Source organism: Nomascus leucogenys, chromosome 18, assembly GCF_006542625.1.
Source record: "Nomascus leucogenys isolate Asia chromosome 18, Asia_NLE_v1, whole genome shotgun sequence".
NCBI lineage: Eukaryota > Metazoa > Chordata > Mammalia > Primates > Hylobatidae > Nomascus > Nomascus leucogenys.
The window spans coordinates 56,462,844-56,487,213 of NC_044398.1; the positions used below are offsets into that span (position 1 = coordinate 56,462,844).

General features: G+C 39.1%; 1 protein-coding gene across 1 annotated transcript in view; it reads right to left on the bottom strand.

Annotated features, from left to right (window-relative positions):
• The window catches only part of GPR158 (G protein-coupled receptor 158), a 411,815-nt gene that overhangs the window by 123,225 nt on the left and 264,220 nt on the right, over positions 1-24,370 (bottom strand). Inside the window, exon 5 of the mRNA XM_003269372.4 lies at positions 7,490-7,558. Coding sequence (XP_003269420.2) covers positions 7,490-7,558 — 69 coding nt within the window. The remainder of the gene's footprint in view (positions 1-7,489; positions 7,559-24,370) is intronic.

Sequence of the window (24,370 nt, forward strand, 5' to 3'; positions counted from 1 at the left end):
GAACTGCCTTCCTTGTAGAGGGTCAAGGGAAGAACTTATTTACTAGACTTTTCCAGCCACTAGAGGCTGCCTGCATTCTTGGGCTTGCAACCTCTCTCATTTATCTTCAAAGTTGGCAATGCCAGCCAATCTTTTTCATCATGCCATCGATTTGGTTCTCTCTCTTCTGCTTCCCTCTTTTCACTTAGGATCCATGGTCACACCCAGATAATCCAGGATAATCTCCCCATCTCAAAGTCTTTAACATAATCATATCAGCAAAGTCCATTTTTCCACGTAAGATAACATAGTCAAACAGGTTCCAGGGATTAGGATTGTGGACATTGTTGGAAACCATTATTATGTCTACCGTGAAAGAGATCATGTTTTATTTGAGAACTGAAATAAGGTCAGGGTGGTTGGAGAGCAGAAAGTGAGAAGAAAGGTAATATAAGATGAGGCTGGGGAGATGGGCAAAGACTATAAACACCTCTACACAAACAAACTAGAAAATCTAGAAGAAATGGATAAATTCCTGGATACATACACCCCCCTGAGCCTAAACCAGGAAGAAGTTGAATCCCTGAATAGACCAGTAACAGGCTCTGAAATTGACACGATAATTAATAGCCTACCAACCAAAAAAAGTCCAGGACCAGATAGATACACAGCCGAATTCTACCAGAGGTACAAGGAGGAACTGGTACCATTCCTTCTGAAACTATTCCAATCAATAGAAAAAGAGGGAATCCTCCCTAACTCATTTTATGAGGCCAGCATCATCCTGATACCAAAGCCTGGCAGAGACACAACAAAAAAAGAATTTTAGACCAATATCCCTGATGAACATCGATGCAAAAATCCTCAATAAAATACTGGCAAACCGAATCCAGCAGCACATCAAAAAGCTTATCCACCATGATCAACTGGGCTTCATCCCTGGGATGCGAGGCTGGTTCAACATACACAAAACAATAAACGTAATCCAGCATATAAACAGAACCAAAGACAAAAACCACATGATTATCTCAATAGATGCAGAAAAGGCCTTTGACAAAAATTCAACAGCCCTTCATGCTAAAAACTCTCAATAAATTAGGTATTGATGGGACGTATCTCAAAATAATAAGAGCTATTTATGACAAACCCAAAGCCAATATCATACTGAATGGGCAAAAACTGGAAGCATTCCCTTTGAAAACTGGCACAAGACAGGGATGCCCTCTCTCACCACTCCTATTCAACATAGTGTTGGAAGTTCTGGCCAGGGCAATCAGGCAGGAGAAAGAAATAAAGGGTGTTCAGTTAGGAAAAGAGGAAGTCAAATTGTCCCTGTTTACAGATGACATGATTGTATATTTAGAAAACCCCATTGTCTCAGCCCAAAATCTCCTTAAGCTGATAAGCAACTTCAGCAAAGTCTCAGGATACAAAATCAATGTGCAAAAATCACAAGCATTCTTATATACCAATAACAAACAGAGAGCCAAATCATGAGTGAACTCTCATTCACAATGCTTCAAAGAGAATAAAATACCTAGGAATCCAACTTACAAGGGATGTGAAGGACCTCTTCAAGGAGAACGACAAACCACTGCTCAATGAAATAAAAGAGGATACAAACAAATGGAAGAACATTCCATGCTCATGGATAGGAAAAATCAATATCATGAAAATGGCCATACTGCCCAAGGTATTTATCGATTCAATGCCATCCCCATCAAGCTGCCAATGACTTTCTTCACAGAATTGGAAAAAACTACTTTAAAGTTCATATGGAACCAAAAAAGAGCCCACATTGCCAAGTCAATCCCAAACTAAAAGAACAAAGCTGGAGGCATCACACTACCTGACCTCAAACTATACTACAAGGCTACAGTAACCAAAACAGCATGGTACTGGTACCAAAACAGAGATATAGATCAATGGAACAGAACAGAGCCCTCAGAAATAATACCACACATCTACAAGATCTGATCTTTGACAAACCTGACAAAAACAAGCAATGGGGAAAGGATTCCCTATTTAATAAAAATAGGGAAAAAAGCTGGGAAAACTGGCTAGCCATATGTAGAAAGCTGAAACTGGATCCCTTCCTTACACCTTATACAAAAATTAATTCAAGATGGATTAAAGATTTAAATGTTAGACCTAAAACCATAAAAACCCTAGAAGAAAACCTAGGCAATACCATTCAGGACATAGGCATAGGCAAGGACTTCATGTCTAAAACACCAAAAGCAATGGCAACAAAAGCCAAAATTGACAAATGGGATCTAATTAAACTAAAGAGCTCCTGCACAGCAAAAGAAACTACCATCAGAGTGAACAGGCAACCTACAGAATGGGAGAACATTTTTGCAATCTACTCATCTGACAAAGGGCTAATATCCAGAATCGACAAAGAACTTAAACAAATTTACAAGAAAAAAAACACCTGATCAAAAAGTAGGCAAAGGATATGAACAGACACTTCTCAAAAGAAGACATTTATGCAGCCAACAGACACATGAAAAAAATGCTCATCATCACTGGCCATCAGAGAAATGCAAATCAAAACCACAATGAGATACCATCTCACACCAGTTAGAAAGGCGATCATTAAAAAGTCAGGAAACAACAGGTGCTGGAGAGGATGTGGAGAAATAGGAACACTTTTACACCATTGGTTGGACTGTAAACTAGTTCAACCATTGTGGAAGACAGTGTGGTGATTCCTCAAGGATCTAGAACTAGAAATACCATTTGACCCAGCAATCCCATATTACTGGGTATATACGCAGAGGATTATAAATCATGCTGCTATAAAGACACACGCAGATGTATGTTTATTGAGGCACTATTCACAATAGCAAAGACTTGGAACCAACCCAAATGTCCATCAATGATAGACTGGATTAAGAAAATGTGGCACATATACAGCATGGAATACTATGCAGCCATAAAAAAGATGAGTTCATGTCCTTTATAGGGGCATAGATGAAGCTGGAAACCATCATCCTCAGCAAACTATCACAAGGACAAAAACCAAACACCACATGTTCTCACTCATAGGTGGGAATTGAACAATGAGAACACTTGGACATAGGGCAGGGAACATCACACACCAGGGCCTGTCGTGGGGTGGTGGGAGGGGCAAGGGATAGCATTAGGAGATATACCTAATATAAATGACGAGTTAATGGGTGCAGCACACCAACATGGCACATGTATACATATGTAACAATCCTGCACATTGTGCACATGTACCCCAGAACTTAAAGTATAATAATAATAATAATAATAAAGACATCAAAGAGGTAACAGACTAGATTTGACATTTTTAAATCCCTCTGGCTACTGGGTGGAAAATTGATTTTAAAATAGCAGAGGTCCAGAAAAAAAGATAAAAGTAGCAAGAGATATTCAGATAATTAAAAATTTTCATCAGGTTACTGAGGTCATTTCAGACATTTCATTCTTTATTAGGTGATCTGATGACTGGTTAAATATCTGCCCTAGGGTTCTGTGGGAAAGATTAAATGTTAAGATGCATGACACCCCATTTATACAGGAAGTGTACCAATAATAAACACTCGGTCTTTATACTGCTGCATTGCTTCTGTTACTAATTATTATGCATAACTCTATGCTAGAAAATTAGAAAACAAGTAATATGGATGACTTCATGAAAAAATTAATACTGACTGTCTTAGTCTGTTTGTGCTGCTGTAACAAAATACCTGAGACTGAGTAATTTACAAATAATAGAAATTTATTTCTCACAGTGTTGGAGGCTGAAAAATGCAAGATCACAGGGTCAGCATTTGGTTTCTGGTGAGCATCTTCTTGCTGTGTGGAAGGGAGAAGAACAAAAACAGCCAAACTGCCTCCACCAAGCTCTTTTACATGTAAGGGCATTAACCCATACATGAGGGCTCTAAACACCTCCCAAAATACCTCACTTCTCAACACCATTGCATTGGAGATTAAGTTTCTAACACATAAATTTTGGAGTACACAGTCAGATCATAGCACTGATTCTATGTAAATATATCTCTATTTTAAGAATAAATAGAAAAATTAATTCGAGACCTGAATAAATAACACTCGATCTACACACTGAATGCAGGAAAAGGATTAGAAAATGATGTTATATAGAGGGGCAGTGTCCAAATTACATTAAGCCTTAGTGGCCACAGGAAGGATTTTGGCTTTTACTCTAAGTAAAATGGGGAATCTTTGGGGAGTTTTGAGAAGAGGAGTGACAAAGTATAATTTTCATGTTAAAACTGGCTGACATTTTGAAAATAGATTCTAGGCGGCTAGCATGGAAGAAGAAAGGCTAGAAAGAGAACATGGCAACAATCCAGGAGGGGTGGATCACAGTTTAGACCAGGTGGTAGCAGTGAATGTGGGAGGAGTCATTAGATTCTTGCTGCATCTTTTTTTTTTTTTTTTTTTTTTTTGAGATGGAGTCTTGCTCTGTTGCCCAGGCTGGAATGCAGTGTCGCAATCTCAGCTCACTGCAACCTCCGCCTCCCAGGTTCACACCATTCTCCTGCCTCAGCCTCCCAAGCAGCTGGGACTACAGGTGCCCACCACTGCACCCAGCTAATTTTTTGTATTTTCAGTAGAGATGGGGTTTCACTGTGTTAGACAGGATGGTCTCTATCTCCTGGCCTCGTGATCCACCCACCTTGGCCTCCCAAAGTGCTGGGATTACAGGTGTGAGCCACCAGGCCTGGCCGATTCTTGGTGTATCTTTAAAGGTTTTCTAATGCGAGAGAAAGAGTGGTATCAATAATGACTCCTAGGCTTTTGGCCTGAGTAACCAGAAGGATAGAGCTGCCATCAGTGGACACTGGAAGGCTGAATCTGAGGGAGAGATCAGTGCCTCTGTTGAAAACATGATAGGGAATTCTGCTGGACATGCAAATGGAGTGGTTGCCTAAGCAGCTGAATATGATTTGGGAGCTCAGGAGGAAGGTTTGGGCTGGAGATATAAATTGGGCAGTCATTGGCATATAAATAGTACTTAAACTTTGAGGCTAGATGAGATCACCAAGTGAGAGTGTACATTAAGAAAAGCTACAGGAACTCAGTCTTGAGGCATTCAAGTATGAAGAAGTGGGAGTTACAATGAAGAATCAACAAAGCAGGCTGAGACAGAGCAGGGAGTGAGGTAAGACAAAAACCAAAAAGAATCTGCTGTCCCAGCAGCCCTACCTTTCCTTCTCTTAAACCCACTCCCCTTTCAGGTCTCTGCCAAGGGATATTTTACTCCCTAAACTTGATTAGGTATCTCTCCTAAGTGCCTCCGCAGCATCCTGTCTTTACTGCTTTCTTAGTGTTTGTCACATTGTATTTATCATTGTTTGCATTAACTCATCTCTTCCTCTACACCATAAGCTTCTTGAAAGGAGAAATCAAGTTTGTCTTGCTCATAGGGTATTCCCAGAAATTAGCATAGTGCTTGGCACACAATAACCACTGAAGGTAAGTTGACTGAGTTGAATTTGTAAAGTCAGTACTTATCTTCCGGTTTCAGACATGTTACTGTTATGCTCGCGTCCACTATGATTACCTAAGCCACTAGCACCATACATACATTTATTTCATCATGCTTATTTTACTATGTAACAATTGCAATTTTTCCAGCATTAATTGGTGTGTCTCATGGTTCTGATTCAGGTAGAGGAGAAGGAAGAAGGAAAGCGATACTTATTTGTATATATTACGCATACATACCAACTTTGCCTTTCATATGTAGTCACACTTAAGCATTTAACTTTCCTCACAAATTTGGGAAGAAAAGTATAATGAGCTCCATTATATAAGAAAAAAAACAAGTTTTAGGAATGTTAAGTAACTTGTCTAAGGCCATTCAAAGGGTAAAAACCAGGATTTAAATATCTGTAAAGCACTTGCGTTAGAGTAGGCAGATAGCCAGACATGAACAGGAGTGGGGAGCCCCTGAAAAAGGGAAGCCCAAAAGATTTGGCACCCCAGAGGTTGCATGATAGATATGAGCAGAGAGAGGGGAAATACCTATGTAGAAAGGAACGCCCCCAAACACTCCTTAAGATGCCCAATGATCACTCATTCTGCAGTTAACCTGTCAGAATGTAGCTAGCTACATGCTGAGAAGAGGGAAAGAAGGCAAAGCAAAAATTCCTAAGAGATACGCAGGTGCAATAAGTACCGATTTAACTACGATACGACGTTCCTGGGATGGTGGTACGGAGCAATGCTGCCATTAGGCAGAATTCATATCTAATGCTAGGCAGCACATGTACATCAACAGACAGCAAGGGAGAATTCTACAAACCTGGGGCGGGAACTGGGTGGGGACTTGAGGCAGAAGTGGGAAACTAGTCAGAGACAAAGGCAGAGACTTGAGACACAGGAACTTAAAGGGTCTGACATAATAAAATCAGCAATGCAGAACTCTTAGAGCTGCTGGCTCATCCTCTTTCAAGCAGCCCGCTTTGCCCCGTCTTTCCGAGTGTACTGTTCTCTGCTACTACTTTCCACCCAGACCAGCCCGCTCTTCTCTTGACGTGCACTTTGAGGACCAAGCTCTGATTTTTTTTTTATATTGCCCAAATTCCTATCTAAGGGGTCTGGGGAGTCATGCCCTACAAACCATAAATTCTCATTAGATAGGTTTTATTTAACCCTCTATCTCATGACTTACTTTCCAATCTGACTCTGGCGTAACAGTATGTGACAAAGAAGACAATCATAATATTTTTACCCCAAAACATGTTTCTGTGCCATATTTTGAAATGGTCCTGCAAAGCCATCCTTTATGGGGGCAAATTTTCCTCTGTAAAGAGTCTCTATTAACATAGCTAGATGTTTTTCTTCCAGGCCCTCCCAATCCTGAAGATACTAACTGAGTGGCTAGCACCTTTTAACAGTCTGAATAGGAGACATCTGTCATCTATCGTCCCTCAGGGTAGTCACTATGAGGCTTCAAAAGAACCTTGGTCTCCACAGTCTTTTATCTTAACCTGAACATTTCCTTACTATTGATCCCAGGTCTTTAGATAGATTCAACCAATTGTCAACCAGAAAATGTTTAAATTTACCTATAGTCTGCAAGTCCCCCACACTTCAAATTGTCCTGCCTTTCTGGATCAAACCAACATTTTGCTCGAATCTGATTGAAGTCTCATGCCTCCCTAAAATGTATAAAACCAAGCTGCACCCCAACCACCCTGGGCACATGCTCTCAGGACCTCCTGAGGGCTGTGTCAGGGGCCATGGTCACTCATATTTAGCTCAGATTAAATCTCTTCAAATATTTTAGAGTTTGAGTCTTTTAATCAACAACTTCCTTCAATAAACCTTTGCTTACTTTACTAATTGTCTCTTGGCCAAATTCTTTCTTTCAAGTAAGACAAGAGCCAAGAACTCCACACTTCCTGGTAACACCAGGGTGTGTGTGTGTGTGTAAACAGTAGCTTTACAGTATGCAACATAAAATAAATTTCTACTTTAAAAACATAATTCTGTTACTTACTGGAAAGTATAGGAGCAAAGATCCAAACAGGATCGTTTCCAACAGGATAAGGCCCGATGCCCGGATGCTCTGAAAAACAAAATAAAAACGTCATTACTAACTTACATTTCTAAGCCTGGAGAATTCATGCTATTGTGAAAATGCCACAATGCAGTAGGACAGCATTCTTTGGGGGAAATTAAATAAATTAATGAAAATTGGTTAGCATTCAGATGGGTAAAAAACTAGAACATGCAAAAAGACTGATTATAAAGGTGATGATAGGCTTAATAATATCACCAGTGGCTTCATGAGATTCTGTTCTCTAAAATTTGTATCATTAAACAGTCCGAGCAGCTAAAAACACTATCTTGAAGATACTTTTGAGACGAGAAGTCTTCTCCCGATTGAAGGTCTTTTCTCGATCGAAGGGTTTGTGGTCTCACTGGCTTCAGGGAAAGAAGCCCTGGACCACAGTGGCGAGTGTTACAGCTCGATTAGAGAAACACACAGACCCAAAGAGTGTGCGGTGATAAGATTTATTAAAGCGAAAGTGAAAGTGAAGCTTCCACACCGCAGAAGGGGACCCGGAAGGGTTGCTGTTTCTCGCTTGGGTGTCTTATGCTTATATCCCCTTATGACCCCTCCCCTTTTCCTTTTTCTGTCCTATAGAATTAGCTTATTTTCTATCTACCTGTGAGTTGGTGGGCCTGATTGGTTAAAAACATCAGGCTGCAGCTAGAGCTTAAACTCCCCTTTGATTGGTTGAAGTTTCAATCCCTTAGCTTGCAGCTATTTTGGCTTAGGGGAAAGTCCCCTTAAGGAAGTCGCTATTGACCTAGGAAGAACAGCCAACTTAGCCACTTAGTCCCTCACTTTCAATCGAAGAAATTTACAAACGAGATCTTGCCTGTATTTCTAAAATATGAGCCACCAGTGCATACTGAATGCCATCCCTAAACTATTTCACAAATACCTGTGGGATAGTGTTGGTGGGCAAAAAAAGCACATGCACAAGGTCTTGAAGTCTCCATATCTCCCACGATGCTAAAATATAACCCCTAAAACTCACAAACACAGTTTCGCTATGTGCACAATATAAATCACATTAAATAACAAGGGTATCCTCTCCAGCACCTGTTGTTTCCTGATTTTTTAATGATGGCCATTCTAACTGGTGTGAGATGGTATCTCACTGTGGTTTTGATTTGCATTTCTCTGATGGCCAGTGATGATGAGCATTTCTTCATGTGTTTTTTGACTGGTGCTGGAGAGGATGTGGAGAAATAGGAACACTTCTACACTGTTGGTGGGACTGTAAACTAGTTCAACCATTGTGGAAGTCAGTGTGGCGATTCCTCAGGGATCTAGAACTAGAAATACCATTTGACCCAGCCATCCCATTACTGGGTATATACCCAAAGGACTATAAATCATGCTGCTATAAAGACACATGCACACGTATGTTTATTGCGGCACTATTCACAATAGCAAAGAGTTGGAACCAACCCAAATGTCCAACAACAATAGACTGGATTAAGAAAATGTGGCACATATACACCATGGAATACTATGCAGCCATAAAAAATGATGAGTTCGTGTCCTTTGTAGGGACATGGATGAAACTGGAAACCATCATTCTCAGTAAACTATCGCAAGGACAAAAAACCAAACACCGCATGTTCTCACTCATAGGTGGGAATTGAACAATGAGAACTCATGGACACAGGAAGGGGAACATCACACTCCGGGGACTGTTGTCGGGTGCGGGGAGGGAGGAGGGACAGCATTAGGAGATATACCTAATGCTAAACAACGAGTTAATGGGTGCAGGAAATCAACATGGCACATGGATACATATGTAACAAACCTGCACATTGTGCACATGTACCCTAAAACCTAAAGTATAATAATAAAAAAATAAATAAAATAAAATAACAAGGGTATCTCACCTCGTGAACATGCATACATGTTATTCTTTACTCAAAATTCAAAAGAATTAGTTGATTTGATTTTCAAATAAATTTCTGAATAGTTTGCTAAGCATGAATACATCTAATAACCTTAAGATATTTTGTTAGACTTAAAATAGCATTATCTTCTCAAAGCAAAATTCTTAGAATTGAAGTAAGAAATAAAAGATCAGTAAAATCAATCTTATTTTCTACAATAAATTTTGCTTTAATGAATTCAAGTATCAATATAGAGCAAATATGTGAATTAATACTACAAACACAAAAACAGGTCATTTTAGGCATGCTGTGTTTTCATTAAATATAATACAAAATGTATACAGAAATTACACGTGGTGTAAATATCTTAACAGGAAAATAATTTGCAGTAGTAACAATTAATTTTGTAACAATAAAAAAATTCTGAAAGGCCAAACTACAATAGTGCATTATATAAAAGAACTATCAGACAACTGGATAGCCAGGGAGAAAAAAATCTAATTCCCCTTCCAAAAATCCCTGTGGGGTATTGTTAAAGATATAGAAATACTTTGTGTAACCCTCAAAAAAAACCTCAAGGCTTGCATTAATTTAAGAATTTGGGAATAGAGAAACAAGTTTAGTCAGTGAACAGCCTTGATTATTTGAGTGGCTTCTAGCTATTGGTCATTATGTTAGATAGCAGATGCTTTTGGTGAAAAGAAAATTTCTATCAGCAAGCATTTAAATGGGTTTTGGCTGGCAGAATTTCCAAGTGGCAAGGTACATTTGCATGGTGTGCCTAATTATGAAGCTTATTTTTTAAACTTTCCAAAAAAGACACAAAAAATGAAAATCCAAAATATTATACACGACTGTCTGTAAAATAATTTGTACACTATTGGTTGGCTGAACAAGAAGACATGAAAAGCTGCTGCAAGGTACTATGAAGAAGACAGACTTTAGAGTTAACTCCATCTCAGTTTGAATTATGAAATAACCACTTTGAGTTGGGCAACCTTGAACTTCAACGGTCTCACCCATAAAACAGGTATTTTAAACTTTACCTTATTAAATCTGACAGATTTATTAAATATGAAGTATGCAAAATGGCTGGCATTGTGTCTGGTGCTTAATAAGTAGATACATATTCTTCAAGATAGAGAACAGCACCAGGATGATGAATTTGGAAACTAGAAGGAATATATCGCTAACAGCCAAATTTTGTTTAATACTTGGGATCCAAAATGACCCAAGAGGAGACGAATGCCTCGAGTGGGGGAACTTCCCAGGGCTGTGGTCATGCTGTGGTTTGATGGCCTCTTCCATCCTGCAATATCTCCTAAGATTTTAGGTCCGGTAGGCTCAGTAGCAGTGTCACAACCATCACTACCACATAACAGTAGCAGGAGTACGTGCTTTTATATATTCTCAGAGCAGATAATTTGTCTCCTTTTCATTTGTAATTGTTGAACAATCTTCTTAAGAGTTCACTGCCTCACTCCTGGCTAAGCAGAGGAGCCCATAATTTCAGATTGTAAATTGGAACTCTGACAAGTGGTTCCATAATAAAATGTAAGTCCTGTTCAAAATGTGCACTTTTTTCTTTCAAAATATTATTTGGAAGAGCTGGCTTTGTTGCCTCACAGAATGAGCAGGAACCTAATAGGTGAGATTTTAGGACAGAGAAGAGACCCATGCTCCCCAACATATTTCCTCCACTGTCTTATTGGTACTAGAAAATCTTTTAACTGGCACAGAGCCTTTTATTTTATGCTTGGTACCAAGGATTAATATACAATTTTGTAAGTAATACATTGACAAGTTCAAAGCAAAATATAGGAATCTTGTTTAGAGTCTCACTGGTAGGGTGAGGAAGGACAGAAAAGACACTAAGTGTGTACGGGGGTCTGGGGGGTGGTTGAAAACTGAAGATGGATGAGAGAGATAATGAGCAAAATAACAGAGACCAAGAAAAAAAGTCATCTCCTTCATAGTTATGCCTGAGATAGAAATGGTGATATGAAACTATAACCAGAGTTGTTAACTGGGAAACTTACAAAAAAACTTAATTGAAAGATGATCAGTAATACACAGTATGACACTACTTAAAACACATAAACATAAAACAACACTATACATTTTCTCTATGCAGGCATACCTCATCTATATATCTGTCCGTCCATCCATCTACTCATCCATCCATCCATCCATCTGGGCAAACCTCAGAAATATTTTGGGTTTGGTTTCAGACCACAGCAATAAATCAAGTATCAAAATAAAGTGAATCACACAAATTTTGTGGTTTCCCAGTGCGTATAAAGGTTACGTTTGCACTATAGCGTAGTCTATTAAGTATGCAATAGCATTATGTCTAAAAATAATGTACTTGCCTTAAGAAAAAAATACTTTTTGGCTAAAAAATGCTAATAATCATCTGAGGCTTCATCAAGTTCTAATCTTTTCGCTGGTGGAGGGTCTTGCCTCCATATTGATAGCTGCTGACTGATAAGGGTGGTGGCTACTGAAGCTTCGGATGCGTGTGGCAATTTCTTCAAATAAGAAACAATGAAGTTTTCTGTACCAGTCTACTCTTCCTTTCATGAGAGATTTCTTTGTAGCACGTGATGCTGTTTGATAGCATGTTACCTACAGTTGAAGTTCTTTCAAAATTGGAGTCAATCCTCTTAACTATAATAATGTAATATTCTAAATCCTTTGTTGTCATTTCAACAGTGTCCATAGCATCTTCACCAGGAGTGGATTCCATCTGAAAAAACTACTTGTTTGCTCATCCATAAGAATCAACTCCTCATTCATTCAAGTTTTATCATGAGATTATGGTAACTCAGACACATGTTCAGGCTCCACTGCTAATTCTAATTCTCTTGCTATTTTCACCATATCTGCAGTCAGTTCCTTCACTGAAGTCTTGAATGCCTCAAAGTCATCCATGAGGGTTAGAATCAATGTTTTCCAAACTCTTGTTAATGTTGATATTTTGATCTCCCATGAATCATAAATGTTCTCAATGGCATCTAGAATGGTGAATCCTTTCCAGAGGTTTTCAGTTTACTTTTCCCAGATCTATCAGATGAATCACTATGGCAACGATTGCCTTACAAAATGTGTTTCTTAAATAAGAAGATGTGAAAGTCTAACTCCTTAATCCATGGGCAGCAAAATGAATGCAGTGTTAGTGGGCATGAAAACAACATTAATCTCCTTGCATATCTCCATCAGAGCTCTTGGGTGACTATGTGCATTGTCAATGAGTAGTAATATTTTGAAAGGAATCTTTTATGAGAAGTCTCATCAGTGGGCTTAAAATATCCAGGAAATTATGCTATAAATAGATGTGCTATCACATCCAAGCTTTGTTGTTACATTTCTACAGCACAGGCAGAGTTGGTTTAGTATGATTCTTAAGGCCCCTAGGATTTTCAGAACGGTCAATGAGCATTGGCTTTAACTTAAAGTCACTAGTTGCATTTGCCCCTAACAAAAGGGTCAATCTTTCCTTTGAAGTTTTGAAGCCAGGCATTGACTTCTCCTCTCTAGCTATGAAAGTCCTGGCCTGGTGTGGTGGCTCATGCCTGTAATCCCAGCACTTTGGGAGGCCAACGTGGGTGGATCACAAGGTCAGGAGATTGAGACCATCCTGGCTAACATGGCAAAACTGCATCTCTATTAAAAATACACACACAAAAAAAATCAGCTGGGTGTGGTGGCAGGCACCTGTAGTCCCAGCTACTCAGGAGGCTGAGGCAGGAAAATGGCGTGAACCTGGGAGGTGGAGATTGCAATGAGCCAAGATCACATCACTGCACTCCAGCCTGGGTGACAGAGCAAGACTCCATCTCAAAAAAAAAAAAAAAAAAAAAAAAAAAAGGTGGAGGGAGCCAAGATGGACGAATAGGAACAGCTCTGGTCTACAGCTCCCAGCGTGAGTGACACAGAAGACAGTGATTTCTGCATTTCCATCTGAGGTACCGGGTTCATCTCACTAGGGAGTGCCAGACAGTGGGTGCAGGACAGTGGGTGCAGCACACCGTGCGCGAGCCAAAGCAGGGCGAGGCATTGCCTCACTCGGGAAGCGCAAGAGGTCAGGGAGTTCCCTTTCCTAGTCAAAGAAAGGGGTGACAGACGGCACCTGGAAAATCAGGTCACTCCCACCCTAATACTGTGCTTTTCTGACGGGCTTAAAAAACGGCACACCAGGAGATTATATCCCACACCTGGCTCGGAGGGTCCTACGCTCACGGAGTCTCACTGATTGCTAGCAAAGCAGTCTGAGATCAAACTGCAAGGCGGCAGCAAGGCTAGGGGAGGGGCGCCCACCATTGCCCCAGCTTGCTTAGGTGAACAAAGCAGCCAGGAAGCTCGAACTGGGTGGAGCCCACCACAGCTCAAAAAGTCCTGCCTGCCTCTGTAGGCTCCAACTCTGGGGCAGGGCACAGACAAACAAAAAGACAGCAGTAACCTCTGCAGACTTAAATGTCCCTGTCTGACAGCTTTGAAGAGAGTAGTGGTTCTCCCAACACACAGCTGGAGATCTGAGAACGGGCAGACTGCCTCCTCAAGTGGGTCCCTGACCCCTGAGCAGCCTAACTGGGAGGCACCCACAAGTAGGGGCAGACTGACACCTCACATGGCCGAGTACTCCTCTGAGACAAAACTTCCAGAGGAATGATCAGGCAGCAGCATTCGCGGTTCACAAAAATCCACTGTTCTGCAGCCTCCACTGCTGATACCCAGGCAAACAGGGTCTGGAGTGGACCTCCAGCAAACTCCAACAGACCTGCAGCTGAGGGTCCTGTCTGTTAGAAGAAAAACTAACAAACAGAAAGGACATCCACACCAAAAACCCACCTGTACATCACCATCATCAAAGACCAAAAGTAGATAAAACCACAAAGATGGGGAAAAAACAGAACAGAAAAACTGGAAATTCTAAAAAGCAGAGCACCTCTTCTCCTCCAAAGGAACGCAGTTCCTCACCAGCAACGGAAGAAAGCTGGATGGAGAATGACTTTAATGAGTTGAGAGAAGAAGTCTTCAGACGATCAAACTACTCCAAGCTACAGGAGGAAATTCAAACCAAAGGCAAAGAAGTTAAAAACTTTGAAAAAAATTTAGACGAAAGTATAACTAGAATAACCAATACAGAAAAGTGCTAAAAGGAGCTGAAAGAGCTGAAAGCCAAGGCTCAAGAACTACATGAAGAATGCAGAAGCCTCAGGAGCCGATGCAATCAACTGGAAGAAAGGGTATCAGTGATGGAAGACGAAATGAATGAAATGAAGTGAGAAGGGAAGTTTAGAGAAAGAAGAATAAAAAGAAATGAATAAAGCCTCCAAGAAATATGGGACTATGTGAAAAGACCAAATCTACATCTGATTCATGTACCTGAAAGTGACGGGGAGAATGGAACCAAGATGGAAAACACTCTGCAAGATATTATCCAGGAGAACTTCCCCAATCTAGCAAGGCAGGCCAACATTCAGATTCAGGAAATACAGAGAACGCCACAAAGATACTCCTCGAGAAGAGCAACTCCAAGACACATAATTGTCAGATTCACCAAAGTTGAAATGAATGAAAAAATGTTAAGAGCAGCCAGAGAGAAAGGTCGGGTTACCCACAAAGGGAAGCCCATCAGACTAACAGCTGTTCTCTCAGCAGAAACGCTACAAGCCAGAAGAGAGTGGGGGCCGATATTCAACGTTCTTAAAGAAAAGAATTTTCAACCTAGAATTTCATATCCAGCCAAACTAAGCTTCATAAGTGAAGGAGAAATAAAATACTTTACAGACAAGCAAAAGCTGAGAGATTTTGTCACCACCAGGCCTGCCCTAAAAGAGCTCCTGAAGGAAGCACTAAACATGGAAAGGAACAACCGGTACCAGCCACTGCAAAATCATGCCAAATTGTAAAGATCATCGAGGCTAGGAAGAAACTGCATCAACTAACGAGCAAAATAACCAGCTAACATCATAATGACAGGATCAAATTCACACATAACAATATTAACCTTAAATGTAAATGGGCTAAATGCTCCAATTAAAAGACACAGACTGGCAAATTGGATAAAGAGTCAAGACCCATCCCTGGGCTGTATTCAGGAAACCCATCTCACATGCAAAGACACACATAGGCTCAAAATAAAAGGATGGAGAAAGATCTACCAAGCAAATGGAAAACAAAAAAAGGCAGGGGTTGCAATCCTAGTCTCTGATAAAACAACTTTAAACCAACAAAGATCAAAAGAGACAGAGAAGGCCATTACATAATGGTAAAGGGATCAATTCAACAAGAAGAGTTAACTATCCTAAATATATATGCACCCAATACAGGAGCACCCAGATTCATAAAGCAAGTCCTAAGTGACCTACAAAGAGACTTAGACTCCCACACAATAATAATGGGAGACTTTAACACCCCACTGTCAACATTAGACAGAACAACGAGACAGAAAGTTAACAAGGATACCCAGGAATTGAACTCAGCTCTGCACCAAGCATACCTAATAGACATCTACAGAACTCTCTACCCCAAATAAACAGAATATACATTATTTTCAGCACCACATCTATCCCAAAATCGACCACATAGTTGGAAGTAAAGCTCTCCTCAGCAAATGTAAAAGAACAGAAATTATAGCAAACTGTCTCTGAGACCATGGTGCAATCAAACTAGAACTCAGGATTAAGAAACTCACTCAAGACCACTCAACTACATGGAAATTGAACAACCTGCTCCTGAATGACTACTGGGTACATAACGAAATGAAGGCAGAAATAAAGATGTTCTTTGAAACCAACGAGAACAAAGACATGACATACCAGAATCTCTGGGACACGTTCAAAGCAGTGTGTAGAGGGAAATTTATAGCACTAAATGCCCACAAGAGAAAGCAGGAAAGATCCAAAACAGACACCCTAACATCACAATTAAAAGAATTAGAAAAGCAAGAGCAAACACATTCAAAAGCTAGCAGAAGGCAAGAAATAACTAAGATCAGGGCAGAACTGAAGGAAATAGAGACACAAAAAACCCTTCAAAAAATCAATGAATCCAGGAGCTGGTTTTTTGAAAAGATCAACAAAATTGATAGAAGGCTAGCAAGACTAATAAAGAAGGAAAAGAGAAGAATCAAACAGACGCAATAAAAAATGACAAAGGGGATATCACTACTGATCTCACAGAAATACAAACTACCATTAGAGAATACTACAAACACCTCTATGCAAATAAACTAGATAATCTAGAAGAAATGGATAAATTCCTCGACACATACATCCTCCCAAGACTAAACCAGGAAGAAGTTGAACCTCTGAATAGACCAATAACAGGCTCTGAAATTGTGGCAATAATCAATACCTTACCAACCAAAAAGAGTCCAGGACCAGATGGATTCACAGCCGAATTCTACCAGAGGTACAAGGAGGAACTGGTACCATTCCTTCTGAAACTATTCCAATCGATAGAAAAAGAGGGAATCCTCCCTAACTCATTTTAGGAGGCCAGCATCATCCTGATACCAAAGCTGGGCAGAGACACAACCAAAAAAGAGAATTTTAGACCAATATCCCTGATGAACATCGATGCAAAAATCCTCAATAAAATACTGGCAAACCGAATCCAGCAGCACATCAAAAAGCTTATACACCATGATCAAGTGGGCTTCATCCCTGGGATGCAAGGCTGGTTCAACATATGCAAATCAATAAATGTAATACAGCATATAAACAGAACCAAAGACAAAAACCACATGATTATCTCAATAGATGCAGAAAAGGCCTTTGACAAAATTCAACAACCCTCCACGCTAAAAACTCTCAATGAATTAGGTACTGATGGGACATATCTGAAAATAATAAGAGCTATGTATGACAAACCCACAGCCAATATCATACTGAATGGGCAAAAACTGGAAGCATTCCCTTTGAAAACTGGCACAAGACAGGGATGCCCTCTCTCACCACTCCTATTCAACATAGTGCTGGAAGTTCTGGCCAGGGCAATCAGGCAGGAGAAGGAAATAAAGGGCATTCAATTAGGAAAAGAGGAAGTCAAATTGTCCCTGTTTGCAGATGACATGATTATATATCTAGAAAATCCCACTGTCTCAGCCCAAAATATCCTTAAGCTGATAAGAAACTTCAGCAAAGTCTCAGGATACAAAATCAATGTACAAAAATCACAAGCATTCTTATACACCAATAACAGACAAACAGAGAGCCAAATCATGAGTGAACTCCCATTCACAATTGCTTCAAAGAGAATAAAATACCTAGGAATCCAACTTACAAGGGATGTGAAGGACCTCTTCAAGGAGAACTACAAACCACTGCTCAATGAAATAAAAGAGGATACAAACAAATGGAAGAACATTCCATGCTCATGGGTTGGAAGAATCAATATCGTGAAAATGGCCATACTGCCCAAGGTAATTTATAGATTCAATGCCATCCCCATCCAGCTACCAATGACTTTCTTCACAGAATTGGAAAAAACTACTTGAAAGTTCATATGGAACCAAAAAGGAGCCCGCATCACCAAGTCAATCCTAAGCCAGAAGAACAAAGCTGGAGGCATCATGCTACCTGACTTCAAACTATACTACAAGGCTACAGTAACCAAAACAGCATGGTACTGGTACCAAAACAGAGATATAGATCAATGGAACAGAACAGAGCCCTCAAAAATAACACCGCATATCTACAACTATCTGATCTTTGACAAAACTGACAAAAACAAGAAATGGGGAAAGGATTCCTTATTTAAGAAATGGTGCTGGGAAAACTGGCTAGCCATATGTAGAAAGCTGAAACTGGATCCCTTCCTTACAGCTTATACAAAAATTAATTCAAGATGGATTAAAGACTTAAATGTTAGACCTAAAACCATAAAAACCCTAGAAGAAAACCTAGGCATTACCATTCAGGACATAGGTGTGGGCAAGGACTTCATGTCTAAAACACCAAAAGCAATGGCAACAAAAGCCAAAATTGACAAATGGGATCTAATTAAACTAAAGAGCTTCTGCACAGCAAAAGAAACCACCATCAGAGTGAACAGGCAACATACAGAATGGCAGAAAATTTTCGTAACCTACTCATCTGACAAAGGGCTAATTTCCAGAATCTACAATGAACTCAAACAAATTTACAAGAAAAAAACAACCCCATCAAAAAGTGGGCAAAGGACATGAATGGACACTTCTCAAAAGAAGACATTTATGCAGCCAAAAAAACACATGAAAAAATGCTCATCATCACTGGCCATCAGAGAAATGCAAATCAAAACCACGATGAGATACCATCTCACACCAGTTAGAAAGGTGATCATTAAAAAATCAGGAAACAACAGGTGCTGGAGAGGATGTGGAGAAATAGGAACACTTTTACACTGTTGGTGGGACTGTAAACTAGTTCAACCACTGTGGAAGTCAGTGTGGCGATTCCTCAGGGATCTAGAACTAGAAATACCATTTGACCCAGCCATCCCATTACTGGGTATATACCCAAAGGATTATAAATCATGCTACTATAAGGACACATGCACACGTATGTTTATGGCAGCACTATTCACAATAGCAAAGACTTGGAACCAACCCAAATGTCCAACGATAGACTGGATTAAGAAAATGTGGCACATATACACCATGGAATACTATGCAGCCATAAAAAGTGATGAGTTCATGTCCTTTGTAGGGACATGGATGAAACTGTAAATCATCATTCTCAGCAAACTATCACAAGGACAAAAAACCGAACACATGTTCTCATTCATAGGTGGGAATTGAACAATGAGAACACATGGACACAGGAAGGGGAACATCACACTCCGGGGACTGTTGTGGGGAGAGGGGAGGGATAGCATTAGGAGATATACCCAATGCTAAATGACGAGTTAATGGGTTCAGCACACCAACAAGGCCCATGTATGCATATGTAACAAACCTGCACATTGTGCACATGTACCCTAAAACTTAAAGTATAATAATAAAATTTAAAAAAAAATAAAAAAAAGAAAGTCCTAAAAGGCATCTTCTTCCAGTAGAGGGCTATTTCATCAATACTGAAAATCTGTTGTTTTGTGTAGCTACCTTCACTGATGATCTTAGCTAGATGTTCTGGGTGACATGCTGCAGCTTCTCCATCAGCACTTGCTGCTTCACTTTACACTTTTATGTTATAGAGATGGCTGCTTTCCTTGTACCTCATGAACCAACGTCTGCTAGCTTCTAACTTTTCTTCTGTAGTTTCCTCAACTCTCTCAGCCTTCACAGAATTGAAGAGAGTTAAGCCCTTGCTTTGGATTAGGCTTTGGCTTAAGGCAGTGTTGTGACTGGTTTAATCTTCTGTCTAGAGTACTCAAACTTTCTCCATATCAGCAATAAGGCTGTTTTGCTTTCTTATCATACGTGTGTTCACTGGAGTAGCATTTTTAATTCCCATCAATTTTTCCTTTGCATTTACAAATTGGCTATTTGGTGCAAGAGGCCTAGTTTTCGGCCTATCTCAGCCTCCACTATGTCTTTCTTACTAAGCTTAATCACTTGTAGCTTTTGATTTAAAGTGAGTGATATGTGACTCTTCCTTTGACTTGAACACTAAAGGCCATTGTAGGATTATTAATTGGCCTAATTTCAACATTGTTATGTCTCAGGGAATAAGGACTGCTGAGGAGAGGGAGAAAGATGGAGGAATTGCTAGTTGGTGGAGCAGTCAGAACACATTCAACACCGATCACTTAAGTTCACCATCTTATGTGGGTGCAGTTCATGGCATTCCAAAACAATTATAATAGTAACATCAAAGATCAATAATCACATGTCACCACGACAGATATAATACTAAAAGCATTTGTTGAAATATTGCAAGAATTACCAAAATGTGACACAGAGATACAAAGTGAGCACATGCTATTGGAAAAATGGCTATGATAGATTTTCTCAATGTAGAGTTGCCACAAACCTTTAATACGTAAGGCACACGGTATCCGTCACGCACAATAGAGCAAAGTGCAATAAAACAAGGTATGTCTGTATATATATACACACCAAATAGATGTCTGGAGGATACATACTAAGTTAATAACAATGTTTGTTTGTTTGTTTTTTCCAGAGAAAAGTGTAGATTTGGGGATAGATCAACTTACTTGGAAATATGTTAACATCTTGGAAGGAGAGGTAGTCATTTATTGCTATGTAATATACTTTAATAAATAAATTTAAAAAACCTTTGTGTCAACTCAACTATTAGAAAATCTATGATTTTGGACTGGGCATGGTGGCTCAAGCCTGTAATCCCAGCCCTTTGGGAGGCCGAGGTGGGTGGATCAATTGAGGTCAGGAGTTCAGGACCAGCCTCGCCAATATGGTGAAACCCGGTCTCTACTAAAAATACAAAAATTTGCCAGGCAGCTGGCAGTTCCAGCTATTTGAGAGGCTGAGGCAGGAGAATCACTTGAACTTGGGAGGCAGAGGTTGCAGTGAGCCCAGATCGAACTACTATACTCCAGCCTTGGCAACAGAGCAAGACTCCATCTCAAAAGAGGAGGGAAAAAACAAATCTGATTTGGTATTATAATATGCAAAATATTATGCAGTAAGTCTATACAAGGCTCTTCCTTTAATATTCTGTAATGAGTTTTTATTTGGCACCAGCTGATACATATAATCATCAAAGACTATCTTATAATTTTTGCAGGTGAATATAAAGCTGGGGGAGTTATCATTGAGCCTAACTCTCTGGTTTGGAACCCATAAACCCTAATCAATATACCTCCCAAGTTTACAATAGAGGTGAGTATATTTTACCTTACTCCATTTCCATCCCAACTTCCCCACTTTGTAAACTTTCAGAACTAGAGGTTTATAACAGCCAGATATCGAACCCATAGACAAAAAAAGTCAAATTATACCAATTTCTATCAAATTATATCAAAGTCAATTTCTAAATTCCATGTTTGGATGCCAAGTATAGAAAGAAGCATAAGATGAAGCACAGTTGTAACTGCCATAGAAGATTTGCCTGGGATATAAGCACCCAGAGGAAGCTAAGTCATTGGATGTAATAAGAAGAGAAGAATGCTCAAGGCTGCATTTTTAGAAGTAATTAAAACGGCTTATTATTATTTTCCTGATTCTATGGGGACTAAGTACTTCATTATATTTTTTAAACATTTTTAGCCTCTGGGGAAATTAATGTATATCTTGCTAAAACAGGGAAGCTATTTTTTTGGTCACTGCTGATTTCTTCAATTACACCATTTAGAACTTCTGTTACAAAAGAAACCTCTGAACATGAATATATTTTTATATAGTTGGACCCAGCATCTATGAGGAAAACATAAGAGAGCAATAGAAGTATATTTTGAAAGAGATGAACTAGCATAAGTTTGAATGACAAACCAAGACTGTACAAATCTATATCCTTTTAAAAAAGATATACCAATGCAAGTAGGATAACAAACTTATGAGCAGTACTTTTTCTTTTAAAGTTATGCTATTTCAGTGAGAAATTCATGGACAGAGGGACTTCATATGGAACCTTACAAACACCAGATAAAATAATTAAACAACATGGATTGGAAAAAAAGATGTAAAAGGTGATCCTAAAGAGAATCTTAACACTGAGAGGTATGAGGACCCTATATTTCAATAATTTTATTAACAATTACATAAATGGAGAATAGACTACATCCAGTTTGAAAGACTGCATGCAGTTAGCTTATGTTAAGAAGATCTGTGATAAAATACTTAAAAACCAATCAAATTTTGAAAAACTTGTCAAGGCACAATTATATAAAATGTGGTCAGTTAAAATCAATTTTAGGTTTTTGGGAGAATTCTCAGCAATAAAAAAGCTGTTTTTATAAAAATGAAGAGATAGTGTCACGGCAGAGACTCCCAAAGTAAAATGTATGTAATTCAGAGAATTACAAATTGATGGATTAAACCACATAGATTTGATTGCTAGATGGTCTGGAACTTTGGTATTAACCATTTATTAGCTGTGAGATCTTGGGCAAGTTGTTTAACCTTTGAGCTTAGTTTCTTCATTTATAAGATGGGTGTAATAATGCCCAGGTGTATATTGTTGCAAAGATTGGCAATAATGCTGCCTGGCACAGAGCAGGGGCTCAGTCAACGGTAGTTCTTAATGAATCTTTCAAGTACAGATAAAGGAAATGAAGTCAGCAGAGAAGCGAAGCTCACTCAGCTGATCAGTGCCAGAACAGTCCTGTCTTCCATAGCTGCTGGTTCCCAAATCAGTGAGATTTCCTCTGTGCATCCAATCTGACCCTCAGTGATCTTCTTACCCCAAGTAACAAGAGCAGAATATTTAATAATATAACAACAAAAACATGTAACACTACCAAACTACTTAAAAATAAATTACAAGTAAGGGTTTGGTACAGGTGTTATAAAAAATTTACTAGTCAATTTTAAATTCTTGACAGTCTTAACTAAAACGCTAAAAGAAATTGTCATATTGCCTTAAGTAGGTATTCTTTCTAACTTCTAAGACTTCATAAGAAAGCCCATTTTTTCGTACAGCATAATTTATAGATGAACAGTTTAATAAGACCTTTTTGAAGAGTAAGTTTATCAAAAAATAAAGTTCACATTGATTTATACATAATTTTATGTTCTTTAAAACAGTATGACACACTAAATAAAAAATTAATGATTTTATATACATGTGAAATTAAGATAACAAGTCATTCATTATTAATTATGATTTACCATATATTGCTGGGCAGAAACTTTACATGGTTATGGTGATTTGTTGTTGTTGTTGTTTTGTTTTCAAAATTTACATGAGATGCTTGTCAATTCATTTTGCTTTGTTTCCAAATAATGTGCACACTCAAATCTGTTCCCCTCCAGTCTCATCTGATTTTATATCTCAAAATTGCTGACTCACTGCAGTTGCAGAGATACAGAGTAACTTAGATGCATGAGAGGGAATGTTTTGGATACCCTTCACTCAGCTTATCCCTCATGCTCATGACCAAAAGCAACTTAGCACCCAAACACTTGTTATCGGCCTTCTCCCCATCTTTCAGACCCCTTTTCTGGCTAAGAAGCCTTTAAAATACATTCCTAAGATATGGATGGCTATGTCCTTACTTGGCCTCATTTTTCCGATGGCTTCACTGTAAAAATATGCAAAATTAGCTGCTATTTCTCTGTAATCTATTTGTGACCTTCAAATTCCTTTTTCTTCCAATACTATTGCATAGAGTAACTCATATTTCACTTAAGTAAATTCTCTAAATGAAAAAAAAAGCATACAGAAGTCATACAGTCAAAAATATTACATAAAGAGATCTTGCCTTGAGGGGTTACTGTACATTCTTAAATAAAGTAGCATAAAATTACAGAAACACACAATGGCATTTGCTTAGACTTCTACTATTCATTAAAAGCTATTAACAGGCCAGACGCAGTGGCTCACATCTATAATCCCAGCACTTTGGGAGGCCAAGGCCGGTGGATCACTTGAGGTCAGGAGTTCCAGACCAGCCTGGCCAACATGGTGAAACCCCGTCTCTACTAAAAATACAAAAAGAAAAAAAAAGAAAAAAAAAAAGTCGGGCATGGTAGCGGGCACCTGTAATCCCAGCTACAAGGGAGGCTGAGGCAGGAGAATTGCTTGAACCTGGGAAGCAGAGGTTGCAGTGAGCTGAGGTCGCGCCACTGCACTCCAGCCTAGGTGACAGGGCAAGACTCCAACACACACACACACACACAAAGCTATTAACATTATTTTTCAAACAAAAATTAGACTATTGAAAGAACAAATATCCCCCATGAAAAATCTTAATAGAAGATTTTTAGTAGAAGAATCTTAATAGAATATAATTATTAATAGAATAATTAAACTCTAATTAGATTATTAGATATTTAAAAATGTGACACTATTGAGAGAAAACACTTGATTACCCTTTC